Source organism: Wolffia australiana, chromosome 14 (assembly GCF_029677425.1).
Source record: "Wolffia australiana isolate 7733 chromosome 14, ASM2967742v1".
Taxonomy (NCBI): Eukaryota; Viridiplantae; Streptophyta; class Magnoliopsida; order Alismatales; family Araceae; genus Wolffia; species Wolffia australiana.
The window spans coordinates 741,009-755,147 of record NC_135848.1 but is presented as its reverse complement, the minus strand read 5'-3'; the positions used below and the strand labels follow the sequence as shown (position 1 = coordinate 755,147).

The 14,139-nt window shown below is 37.5% G+C and overlaps 1 protein-coding gene across 1 annotated transcript; it reads right to left on the bottom strand.

Annotated features, from left to right (window-relative positions):
* Positions 1-285: 285 nt before the first annotated feature.
* LOC144711891 (uncharacterized) lies at positions 286-1,809 on the bottom strand. The gene has a single exon (XM_078586025.1). The coding sequence runs from the start codon at positions 1,293-1,295 to the stop codon at positions 408-410; it is 888 nt and encodes a 295-aa protein (XP_078442151.1). The 5' UTR covers positions 1,296-1,809; the 3' UTR covers positions 286-407.
* Positions 1,810-14,139: the final 12,330 nt, after the last annotated feature.

The following is a 14,139-nucleotide window of genomic DNA, read 5'->3' as shown; positions in this document are numbered from 1 at the left end:
AGCATAGACACACTCTGCAACGGTTAATATTAGCAACGGTAATATGCGAAGAGGAAACGCAGATAAAGAAAGATGTATTTAAATAAATCAATAGATGGTGAGTGAGAGCGATATGGGATAGTGAGGATATAACTGTTATTCACCAAAGCATATAATAACCCAAATTCAACAGAGATCACTCTTCAAGCGAGAAGAGTAATAGCTAAGGCACGAGATGGCATTCTGCAGAACGTAGATGATAGAAGAAATAAATTAATGAATCGCGAGTGAGAGGACAGAGGACAGTGAGGCTAGAACCATATGTCATCTTACTGTCCAATAATCGACATTAACATAGATCACATTCCACCGGACCACATTAGCAACGACCACGGAGATAGGAAACACAAAGGAAGGAGATGTCATTCCTAAGGAAATGATCCATGAGCAGTCGGCAAGTCGGCCCAAGAGAATGACGAGTTCCAGCAGCTGGATTCTCCTCCCACCATAGCCGTAGCCTCGAGCACGCCAGACGCTGCCGGTGATGAACTTGCTGCAGCTTGAGGAGTAAAGGAGGAGACGATAGACGTAGAACCCAGTTCTCCCGAGCTCTTCTCAAGGCCGTTGGATCTTATCCTCTGATACAGATCTTGGATCCCCATAGCCGAATTCTCTCCCATGAGAACACCTCCATCTTGATTCTGATTGTAATTCCACGGCGCTGAGAGACCCAGATGAGCCTGTGAGAGATAGTCAAATCCTAAATTCCGAGCGTTTAGAGCTTTCCTGAGAAGCGAGGCGTCAGGCACCAAATGAGATAAGCTGAAAGCTCCTTCCTCCTTGATCCTGGCAGAGTTGGGGTTGCACATCCCCGGTCTGAGGAGACTAAGTATGTGGGAATTTGGGGTAGAAGGCCAGAGGATTTGACCGGTGGTGTGTCCTTGATCCAGTGCATGAAGCCCTACGCTTTGACCTTCCAAGCTGGATTTGAAGAGAGAACCAGCGGAGGAAGAGAAGATCTTGGCCTTGGTTGATCTGCCACAGATAGCGACCCCGCCGTTGTTCTTTGTTTTCCGGCAGCCACCGCCGATGGGCACGTTGCGTAGGGCCCCGCCCTTAGTCCAGTAGCGGCGGCAGGTCTTGCAGAAGTGCCTGGGCTGAGTGAGGTTGTAGTTGTTGTAGTAGCAGAACTTTGTGTTGGTGGAGTTGCAGCGCGGGCATTTTAGGTTTTGCTGTTCAGAGCTCGACGAAGGTGCTGCGGCTATGGCGGCCTTTTGGGCTTCTACTTGGACGCCTCCGAGAAGCTCCTGCATCATCCTTTCTCCTTTCAGCCCTGTTAATTCTGCAAAGGAATGAACTGGAAAGCTTGGAAGTCTGAGAAACTGGTTGATTCAGGAAGGGAAAGGGAAAAGGGTAGGTGCAGTCTGTAGCGGCGTCGAGTAAGCCCCGTTTTAAATAGTTATGAAGGCTAGAAGAGAGATGCACCAAGAGATTCGAGGTCGTGATAAGAATGCCGGAGATACCCTTCCTAGGAAAGGTTAGGTGCATTCAAACAAGGCTTCGAGTAACCCTCGTGCCGGAAAAAGATAAGAAATCAAAAAACCCATTCAATTTATGACAAAGGTTAGAGAGAGAGAAATAGATTCCAAGTCTATAGAGCATCATTATCCATAATAGAGGACAGATTATTCCTTTGCTCCCCGTTGATGTTCGGCGCATTCAAGGAGCGCTTCCAATAAACCCCATTTCAGTGACTGATCAAGGCTAGAGAGACACAGAGAGATAGAGATAGATGGAGAGAGAAATAGATTCGAAGTCGTGAAGATAATTCCGGATATACCCTCTACCGAGCAGCACTAATAATAGAAGACAGATTATTCCTTTGCTTTCCATTAATGGCCAAAAAGTTTGGAGAGCTATATGGCGAGCTATCATCAGCATGCGCGTTTCAACAGTCAGCTTCAGTCTGGCTACCATCGTTCTCAGCAAGTGGCCGAACCCTATCTGAAGCCAGATTCTGTTGTGAGAAGACTCCGCCCTGACAGCTACCCTACTGAAGGCCGTCATAGCCTCACAGCGCAACCCTCGATTCCCAAACCTATTTTTGACAGGGAGAGAGCTCAAGATGGAGAGCGAAACAAAGATTAAGATTGTGCTGGACAGTTCAGATCACTCCAACAGCGCCCAAGTCATTCTCATTCAAAGACAATGATTACAAGCAGGGGCCTATCTTCTGGAGATCCGTACAAAAGTCCAACGTTTCCAACGTCTCGACCCTAGCTTTCAATAGACTACATTATAATGTCTATTCTCTCTCTACCCCATGTTTTATCTCAGTTCTCCTTATCTCTAACATTGGTTTTATTCAGCTTCTTGAAGAGTCTATTTTCATCACTACCATTCCCCCTTCTCTCCTTCCATGGTTATTTTTTTAATAATTTGATGAAAATTTCTATAACTTCATATCTTCTTGTCAAAAAAAAATTGCACGTTTTCTTGTGTTTTTGAGTTTGGCCGCACACCCGCTTTCACAGATGGCTCTCTTATTATTTACAGGCCGCACACTCTTATAAATTACACCAACGTTTTTAGTTAGTGGGTAAAATTGAAGGGACAGTTGCGATTGCATGGGCCATGCAATGATCAACACGCAGCCCCTCCCCCTTCTGAAAGTAGGGTTCGTGTAGAAGCCATATGTAAACGTCTTGACAGGTCTTGGCTCTATACGTGAAGTTTGGCTGACTTGATGGGGGCTTTTCTGGTTACACGAGGCAATGAGCCTGTTCACCGCTCGATGTTTGCGCGTGCTTTGTGACTGACTGGTCAGAAAACGACGGCTGCCATTGCATAATATGACAGTTCCTCCTTGAAGGATGGGCTTTGAGGAAAATTCCCCCGTCTTTTAATCGATGCAGGGTTAGACAATTTAAGAAATCTAGTGCTTGGAATTTTTTCCGTGAGTCTGAGAGAATAAAAATTCTGGGTCTCCCTCTGAGTTGCAAGATCCAGGCCCTGAATGTCAGCGAACGCGGTTTAAGTTTCTCATCAGTTATATAATCCGGATAGACATATTTATGTATGTAGATAGGTCAGATAGAGTGATAGACAGATTGGTAGACTGACAAATAAAATATGTAAATAAATAAATAGATAAATAATTAAGTACATAGGTAGGTAGACAGATGGAAGGCCCATCAGATAGACTAGACTGTACAGGGACTGATGGGCGGAGAAGGGAATTGCTCAAGGAGAGGGGTGTGTGTTTGTATGTGTTCGTGTGTTTGAGAGAGAGAGGGAGGGAAAGAGAGAGAGACGGAGGGGAGAGAGAGGGAGAGAGATAGAGGGGGGAGGGAGATTGAGAGAGGGAGAAAGATAAAGGGGGCAGGGAGAGAGACGGAGAGGAAGAGGGGGAAAGAGAGAGAGACGGAGGGAGAGAATGAGAGGGACGGAGAGAAAGAATAAGAGAAGGGGAGGGAGAGAATAAGAGAGACGGAGAGAGAGAGAGAGAGAGACGGAGGGAGAGAATAAGAGAGACGGAGAGAGAGAGAGAGAGAGACGGAGGGAGAGAATAAGAGAGACGGAGAGAGAGAGAGAGAGAGAGGGGGGGAGAGAATAAGAGAGACGGAGAGAGAGAGAGAGAGAGAGGGAGGGAGAGAATAAGAGAGGGAGAGAGAAAATAAGAAAGAGAGAGAAAATAAGAGAGAGAGAGAGAGAGCTTCGGAAACAGATATAGGCCGAGATGCAGGGTAATGAAGAGCCGAAGAGGTTCCTAGGCATTGGCGACTGGCGTGAGAGATAAGGGATAGATGTCCCTCAAAGTCCGGGTATGGGCCTTAGTCAGCTGGTCGTCGTCTGGGTAGGAGCGCATGATTCCCGCGCTCTTGCCTGCTCTCTATTACGTACGCTCACTGTTTCTCTCTCAAGATCTATCCCTTTCAGGAATAGATTCCTTTCGTTTGTATCAGGACACTCCTTTCGTTTCTTCACATCCCGGATATGATGTGATGATAGAGGGACCGGAGAATCGACAATAAGAGATTTTCCGATGCGACGTGACACGGCCAACATCGCAGACATCAACTCGCGTCTTGTCGGTCTCCTCCTTGGCAAGACTGATGGAACAAATAGAAAAAGACAAACGAGAGGTAAGAGGGATATCTTCTGCCATGTTCTTTCCTCCGTTTCTAAATTAGGACGTAATACTTGGTTTTGATCCGCTATAAAAAGAAATTTTCCATCTCTAATGTCCCTGGGCCCGCTCTATCGAGTTCTTAGCTAGCGGATACTCAAGATCTCTCAGTCGTTTCTTCTTGGCATCTCATATAGCTTTCGACTTAGCACATGCCCTCCGTTGGTTCTCTCCCTTTGTCTTACGCAACCATCTTATACCTTTTTTGTAGAAGACTCTTCCCAGTCGTGTACAACTGAGCTATCAAAGCGGGTGCCTCAACTAAAACTCGGTTAAAAGAACGCTTGAAGCCAAAACACAAGACGGTAAACTTCTGAAAGTCCGAGTAAAACCATCGGTTTGATTCAACTTCTTTGGAAGAAAGGATAAATAGATTTCTAGGTAGATTCACTGCATAGGGGCGAATCGTCTTGGTCATGATATGGAAAGCAACATGAGTTCTCTCCTTCGTTTAGAGTAGAGGGCTAGATGGGACGTGAGTGTACAAATTTTATGTGATTTAAGAGATTCTTAAATAAAATGGACCCACATACTGGATGAGAAATTTCTCAAACCGATGAGGTGCAATTAGGTCACTAATAAGAGGGGAGACCAAGACCTATGATTTTGATCAGTAATAAGAGGTGAGCAAATTTTATGTGATTAAACTCCGCCCACATTCAATATGCCATTTTTCTTCAGTTACGTAAAACTATACTAATATAATCTAATTTAATTAAAATACTTCTGTGGTTGTTATGTGCTTGTTAAGATAATATAATTTTGATCAACAGCAAAAGTATGTCATTTCTACGTCAAAGTAGTGCTCTGAAAAATGTATAAATAAGAAAATGTGGTTTTTGGGCATCAAGGCCTTGACCACGTAGATCATTCAGATCTCATAAACAGCCAACATTAAGGTGGAAGGAGATTGCATCTCTGAAACAAAATTTCTTTAAAATTTTCATAATGTATGCTTAAGTTTTTTATTTGATTTGCATTTTTTGTCATTAGTCTAAAATCTGTACCCATCACCGTTTCTTCAAGCTCCGTCAATACATTATCAGCTAGCTTTTCCGTGACATGAGCCTTATTGATGCTTTCAACTTTATTCTAAGTGATCAGACTTATTCATATCCTCCTCTTTAAAACATTCATTTGGTAAAGAACTGTGCATAAAGTATTATCATTTCATGTACCAATATAATGTTAATTATTTGTTGCATTTTTGTGTGACATTGGCATAGAAAAAATCATTCTGTCACTTCGAAATAAAATAATTCAAACCAATCATGAAGGGTCAATATTATCTTCATAAAATAACAGATTTCTACAAAAGTACATTGAAGGATCAGATTTTTCAGCCCCAAATTCAAATATGACATGAAATTGGAACTACCAAAATTGATGAAAATAAGTATTTATTCATCTTCTCTGCTTCGCCCACCCTAAAATGCAATACGTCATCTCTTTAAAGCCCTTAGATTGGGTTTCATATCACAAAAACCATGACATGAAATTATTCTCAAAAGACTAGATTATGAAATTTCTAACAGAAAATAATTATATGGTGATTGATACTCTAAAATACTTATATTTAAGTATCTACTTATATCTAAATATATTAGTATCCATAGTGACAATTACATGTGACACTAAACCATTTACCTGACTACCAAACAATAAATATCTAGTTATCTACATCTTTAAATTTTTCTTGGCACCTTTGATTCTTTTAGTCCATTTCCACCTTTATTAACACATAAGTTGTCCAAATTTATTTATTTCAATCATCGGATTGGCATAAAAATGGGGAATGTCATCAACAATAGATAAATTTGTGTTTATATTGAAGAAAATGTGATGTATAACATGATGTAGCCTAGTAGCCCATTTTCTAGGACCCCTTGGCAACTTGTGGCCCACGAAGTAGATTCTTCTAGAACTGATAGGATATGCAGAAAATTACCTAGAGCCCCTCAAAATCCTCTGACAGGATTTTCTCTGATAAGATTTTCTCTCACATGATTTCTGAGAGAATCCTCTCACATATTCTTCTTATGCCAAGATCTCTGTTATAACTTGTCAGAGCTGTATATCTTTTTTGTCCCATCAAGATCTTCTTGAGCCACTCAAATATCTCCTAACCGCTTCTACATGCCCCAGAATCTACAGTATATCTCTACTCAGGACTGTCAGGTTGCTTATCCTCTGTTTTAGCTTGTTAGAATATTTTTCTCAATGTTTTGACTTGTCTTGTCATGGGTACAATCATTATGGATGACCATGCTCTTGTTGTGGCCTATATAAGGCCCCCATGTACCCCTGAATGAGCATTATTGAAATCTATTATCTTGTTGAAACTGTTGTTTCTCTCCTCTAAGTGTTCTCTTTGCTAGAGAGTGCTCAGCTGCTTGTGGATTCAAATAAACCCCTTGTGGACTCAAGACTTGGGAAAGCTAGTTCTGTGGATTCAGAACTTGGCTCCTTTCAGTAGTGCAAGGCTTGTGGATTCAAGTCATGTTCCTACACCATTCATATACTAAGGTTGTGTCATAACATTAGTTATAATATCTTGTAAAACATTTTTACAAAATGAATATTTTGGCATTGTGCCAACTTTGAGAGTGATGAATGTATATCCATGTATAAACAATATTATATTTTAATTTTAGGATTAGTATAAAGGAAATAAACTCTATAAAGTTGTAATGTCAAATGGGTAAAAATATGCCTTATGGAGCTAAAAGTTATACAATTTGTGTCACATTTTGCTAATAATATCAAACCATACATTTTGATTAGAATATAAACATAAGAATACCAAATTGAAAATTTCAAAGAGAAATAAAATACTGGAGCAAAAAACTTTCAAAAGAATCCTAATTACAATTTTGTAAACAATTATAATTTTCATTTTTTAACATAAAAAACACGAGTAAAATTTATGTTTGATATGAAAAGTATTTGTATTCGCCTCTGTCCAGATAAAATGTGATGCAGTCTCTATTTCATTATTTTTTATTTTACATAAAAGGCAAAAATAAAATTATATTTTTATTGTCAAAAAACAAATATTATGTTTTAGAGATGTATATTCATTAGTATTTCATTGGTGTAAATTTAAATCAACATAAATATAGCAAGGAATTATTACATTGCTGAAATCCTTTGGGGACAATTGTTTACATTTTTAAACATTTTTTATCCCACGTTTTATTTCATTAATATTCAAAAAAATTTGACAGAGAGGACGTTTGATAATTACAATTTTACACATGAATTATATTTTAATTTTTTCACATTAACAAATATATTTTTATCAGAAAAAAAAAAATTTATTTTTGAACAGGGTTTCCAAATTATTATTAAATTGATATAGTTTTAAATCAACGTAGTCTAGTAAGAAATGCTTATACTGTTGAAAATCATTTGAACACAAATTTATACATCATTAACTATTCCTCTCGTGAGCTGATTACGTAAATATGAACAAGTTTTTTTTCAAAAAATAATTACACATTAATTAAAACGCACATCAATCCATAAGATTCCGGTAACTTATAAAAATAGCAGTAAATATCACTACTATATTTAAACCACTGTTTTGCTGTAAATTTGAGCTTGATATATGAATGAATTTGTAGTTCTTTTATTCTTTAGGATTCCTTGATATGTTTTAACTATAAAAATTCATTCACCATTTGAGTTTATTCAAAATATTACACACACATGTATGACTGATATGTTTCAACCAACTATAAGCCTCTACTTCTCTCGACATTCAATTCCCTCATTTGAAGAAGAAACTGCATTTCTCTCTTTTCAGAAAAATGATACAGCATAGTTCTTAATTTTTTTGAGACAATAAAATTTATAGTGGATTATAAGGTAATGAAGGAATAGTCTTTATGAGTATGTGTTGTACACTTTAATATTTTATCTTGGAACCATATATATTAGGAATAACTTAAACGTTGCCTCAGATAATTATAGGCTATCCAGAATTAACTATCTATAAAAAAAATTGTTGGGTTATAGAGGCCTCGACATGGATGAAGAAATCAAATCGACACGTAGCAGAAGACTTTTGTAGAATCAAACGACATCATTAAAACTATGAAATAGAGTACCTTTAAAGGTGTCACATTTGTGATTTCTTCGATCCTAGAGCAAGCTAAGTCGAGCAACTCAAATTTGCAGACTCTAGATGTATCAACCTAATCCTCGCTAAGTCAGATCTCCTCCTTCTCATTGACGAGCCCCGTTCTACCTCTACTATCGTCGTTATGCCATTTTGATCGCATCATGCGTGGAGAGAGGTGTTGGGAGAGGGGAGAAAATGGGGAAGACCGCTGAAGAATTCAGGCCTGGGTGAATTTCGTCAAGGCCTTTCCTTATTTACACTAAGTGGTACTTTTTGTAAAAACACCCAAAACTTAAGTATATCTTCCGACGTCCAAAAGACCATTTGCGTGTGACCCTCTAGGGGCATGTATTAATCTAGTTAACGACTCGAGTGATCGAATAACCTTAATTGTATTTCCAAATTAATTAACTATATCATCATAAAGATTAAATTATATCAGATTGTTTTAACCCAATCGATAGGTCGAACCTCCAACACGTGGGGTGACAAGCTACACCTCTTATTCAAGAAGATACAAAGGAATGTGTATCGAATCACTCATGGAACTTATTCAACATCAGTTACCGTGTATGTATAGTCCCTCGTCCACTTGAGGCTCCTTGGATGACTTAGGGTATGGTCAATTGTTAAACCTTAATAGATCATTCGAGTTATTACTCATGTGTTGGAAAATCATCGGAGAACTCTTATATGATATTTCACTACCTTGACCAAGGACATCATCACAACATCTTCCTTGAGCTATCACCTCTTATACCAAGGGTGGACAATCCCATCTTGACCATTCAATAATATTCATGAACTTCTTGATGTACCCGAACAAGGACTATTCAGAATCCCATGATTACAGACTCGTTGGCCATAGTCAAAGTACAACCGTCCGTCCACAAGTCGTCTTTGGTGTCTCATGTCTAAGGACCACTTACACAACCGTGACGTGAATAGACCCGAGTGATAGTTCGATATAATACCATTCAGGAATTCATACGGATCAATTCAGTGAACTCTTTCCACTAAAGAGCACCCACTATCTATCCTTAATGGCTACGCGACTGGCCATACTCATCATATGAGTGAGGCTAGATAGTACTATTCTATCTGGATACTTGATTGTCCTTCTCGTGTGTCCTTCGAATAGAAATATTTAGAACATGTGCTTAAAGACTAGTGAGCGCAGTATTACGATAGCATCATAATTCATTAAGTCTGATCATGTATTCATGGACTTCATTGTTACCATCTAACGAGCACTATAATAAATATGTTGTATCAATGAACATGGAACGATATGTGGAATGTGTGACTGGCTTGACGGTCATATATATTTCCATCAGTATGCTATTTGAAATGTTCTAATTTAAAAATATATTATGAACTTCAGAGAATATGTAGCGACACAAAGTGAAGTTATATAGTTAGTTCAAAAATTATGTTTTAAGTGCTTCACATGATTTCTTCTCGCGTCTAAGTGTTTGGTATCATTAAAATATATTTTTTATGTATAGGATAAATGATATTATTTGTACTTAGAGATATTAATCAAAATGATACATTTTTAATTCTTAGCCCTATTCGTTTATAAGAACTATATTGTATTATTATCTAATTTTTTTTCTCATTTTCTATTTGATAAAAATGTGAAAAAATTATCTTCTTATTTAATTATCAAACTATCATTAGCAACTCATGAATACAATGCATTAACATGTCTGTCTGATATTTCCATGTTTGGAAACTCAATAAAATGCAAAATAAATTCACTAACTCCATCTAACAGAGAATATATTAGGATTGAAATTTAATTTTTTAATCACGCTTTCAGTCTTTGTTATTTAATAAACAAATGTTTATTTTATTTTATATCGAATACTAATATATGCAATTTAAATGTCTTATGATATGTTTTTTATGATAAGTCTCAGTTATTTAATCTGATATGTTTATTATTTTATATCTGATACTAATATATGCAATTCAAATGTCTTTTGATTAAAAAGAAAATCTTAAAGCCACTTGTATATTTTAGACGTGGATATTATTATATATTAAGGGGTAGGATGATAAAATTGCATACAATGAATGAGATGGGATTAAGAGAAGAAAAAATATTCTATGAATTCTACGTGATTTGTGTCAATTGTATCAAAAGATTCCTAACGTTTCTAGTGTTTATCTTTAGTACTTCAGCAATGAAAATAACAAAAATGTGGATTTTCAGAGTTTGGATTTATGTCATTTTAACAGATGCTGTCATGGCGCAAGGATGATAGACATAAATAATAACACTAAGGGGAATTTCCACCAACTTCATCATAAACTAAAAATCTAGTCTGGTATATGTGGGATGTAAAATGTAAAGCAATATGCAACTTTGATGATCCGTAGAATTTTCTCACGAGACCTACCAAATATGATCTTCTTTAGAATTAGTTCACATAATGGAACTACATCAGTCCAAAAAGTTATGTTGTCCCTTGTTTTATCTTACTTACATCCATAACTAGTTTATGTCCTAAAAATATTTTAAAAATATTCTAAATTTAAATGCCTAAACCTCGCAAATTCAAATAATTTTATTTTGAAAATATAATGTAAATATCTCTATCCGTGATCGACAGGATAAAAAAGACAATGAATAAAAACCATTATTTATTTATTTTAAACATGGTCTATACTATATAAAATTATTTATACACGTGTCATGGTTGCATGTCATTTTATAAACATTTTCTAATTTTCTATTTCTATGTTATAAACATTATAATTAATATATTAATATAAATAAGTCGGTGATGTTTGGGGCATTATTATTATATATAGAATGTTATCAAACCTCCAAATTGATTTTCAGACTGAACTATTTTTTCTCAGATCCTATATGCATCATTAACACGAAAAACAAACGTATAATATCCTAATATATTATGAAAACATAATATTTGAATAGGAATATCCTTGTATCATAGAGGACAACATACATGTTTCTAAAAGAAAATATTCTTGATCAAATTCATGACTTTGATAGGATTACTTTCAGCTGAATATATAGCGTTTGTATAAAAAATGAAGATGTATATTTACTTGACTTTATCAAGTAAACTTGGGCTTATATTGTATATCCATTTATCATAATGCGTGATATATTTTCATGGTAGACGAAGTATTGAGATCAATTAGGAAAATCAAGAAGTGATGACATATGAAAATTCATGATTCTTCATTTGAAATAATTTCCCATACTTTCCTTTCTCACTGTAAGTAATTTTATATAATTTTAATTTACTCATATTTAATTAGTTATTTGTAACTCTGAGTGTGATATTTTAATACATAATCATATATAAGAACATTTTTATGTGATATTTCATTATTGAAAATACCATTTAGATTTTTGGATTATGATTTATTGTATGATCGACGATTAATAGTACACAATTACTGTAAATTTATATTACTATATTTAAGTTTTTTTTATCGCACTTAGTAGAAATAACAACTTATACACATCTTGTTTAATCCTGATTCATAAATCCCACTGTATAATCACATGGATTGAAGATTTGAGTCTGTATTGTGAAAAGAAAAAACTCTAGGAACCAAATTGTGTTAAAGCACCAAGAGGAACATGTGTGTATAGACGAAAGATGAGAGGTGGAAATAGGGTATTGCAATAATGCAATATACCATATTGTGTATATATTTTCACATTCCTCGTCAAGCTCGAGCACAAACATGAAAAAAACCCAGGTTGCACAATAAAGTTGTCAAATAAGGCCTAAAGTGGGCCTACGTAAGTGGGCTCTAGGCCACTATCTCTTTCTCTCTGTCTATTCTATATTTCTTCCCCCGACGTGTACGTAGTCTAATCAAGAGAACAAGAAACCTAATTTTCCATTAACATGGTATCAGAGCGGGTTCTTCTCGGCGTCGATCTCCTCCACCAAACAGGATCACCGAAACTCGGTGAAACTTCATTCTCGACGCTGTTCTTAGTGGAACTCCTTGGCGCCGCCATATCCTCGGCGTCGATCTCCCCCATTGGCCAGACTCACCCCTCCCTAGCTCCGCCGGATATCCTCTGCCACCCTTCGTCTCCGATCAGGCATTGACTCCGGCCGATCTTCTCGCCGTTGTCATCCTCTGTCGCCCAGGCTTGCCCAGGCGTCACCCAGCCTTGCCCAAGCATTGCGCCTCCCTAGGCCTCCCCAGGCGCCACCCGGGCTTGCCTAGGTGTCACTCCTCACCCAGGCACCGACTAGGCTTGCCCGAGCGCCACCCAAGCTCCCCTCGGCATTTTTCCACGCCCAAGCGTCGGCCAGGTCTTGTCCAAGGCACCGCCCTCGCCTATGACTCGCTCCGGTGTCGCCCAGGCTCGTCCGAACTCACCCAGGCGCCATCCAAGTCTTGCCCAAGGCACCACCCTCACCTTGGCTTGCCAGGACTCACCCAAGTGCGCCCAAGTCTTGTCCACGGCACCGCCCTCGCCTAGGACTTGCCATGGCGCTGCCTAGGATCGTCCATATTGGCCCAGGTGTCACCCTCCCCTAGGTTTGCCCAGGCGCCTCCCATGCTTGCTTAGGCGTCGCCTAGGCTCGTTCTCTTCTCGACATCACACTCACCTAAGCGACGCCCTGATAAGCCTAAAAATGCACGTAAATATCTCGTTGATTTTGGAGTTAGACTTATACAATAAAATTTTTAATTTCCCTTAACCACTAAATATGGAATATAGAGCAAGGGGTCGAACCACAGGGAGGCAGCAAGTGAGAATTTTATCCAATTTCAATGAATTAACTCAAAGATGAATTAATTTTGCAACGAATAAATCTTAATTATACTTAATAATATTTTTATTTAATCAAAAATTAAGTAAGATATAATTTTGATTTTAAATATTTTGGTCAGAAAGCTCAAGATAGGAATATTTCAATTTTAAAATCAGATTAATTCAGATTATTAATTTTCCAATTACTATAAAATTTTAAGACAATTTTTATGAATTAAAATTGGGAATTAAATAATCAAGAAAGGGATTTTTAAATCGGACTTCAAGATGGATGAATTTTCGAAAAAAAATTTATTTTTAGGTTTTTTATATATTAAATTAAATTCCAAAACAATAAAAATCGAAATCTAGAGAGAGAAACTAGACAAATTGATCTGGAGAGAGAAAGTGAAGAATTTGGGGAAAAGATGAATTCTGACCCTAAATTAAAAATCTAATGATGCAGAAATGTTCTAAATTGATTTAGAATTAAGGATAAAAAATCAGATCTTGAATCAGAATAAAAATGATGTGCTAATTTCATTCAAAACAAACTTCTAGGGCATGTACATTTCGCCCAGGCCTTGGCGTTTTAGAATCGTTCAAGAAGATGATTGAAATACAAATCAGAGACTTACAAATTTGAGTTCAGAAGAAAGATCTGTCAACTTCAAGAGCCCCTCCCGTGTCCTTTCTGGCCAATTGCTTGGGGAGAGCCTCCAAAAGTAATTTTCGCCCTTTTCCAGACCTCTATTTAAAGATCCAACCGTCTGGATTGTAGAGGGAGAAAAGACGAACCTACCCTTAAATTTCAGCCCAATTCGACTCTAGATCTCAAGATATCAAGGTTTTAGTGAGGATAAATCTAGGCTGTTGGATCGTTTTATCTCTCCTCCAAGAAGCTTGGAAATGGCGCTTTTTGATTGGCCCGCATGATTATTTCTCGTTTTCCGGCTTCTCGGATGACCTCTTGACACGTCGTTGTGCGCGTCCCAAGCGCGCAATCATTGGCATATGATTCCGAAATTTGAAGGGCTAAAAACGCTCCACGTCACCCTGAATAATAAAAACAAAAGA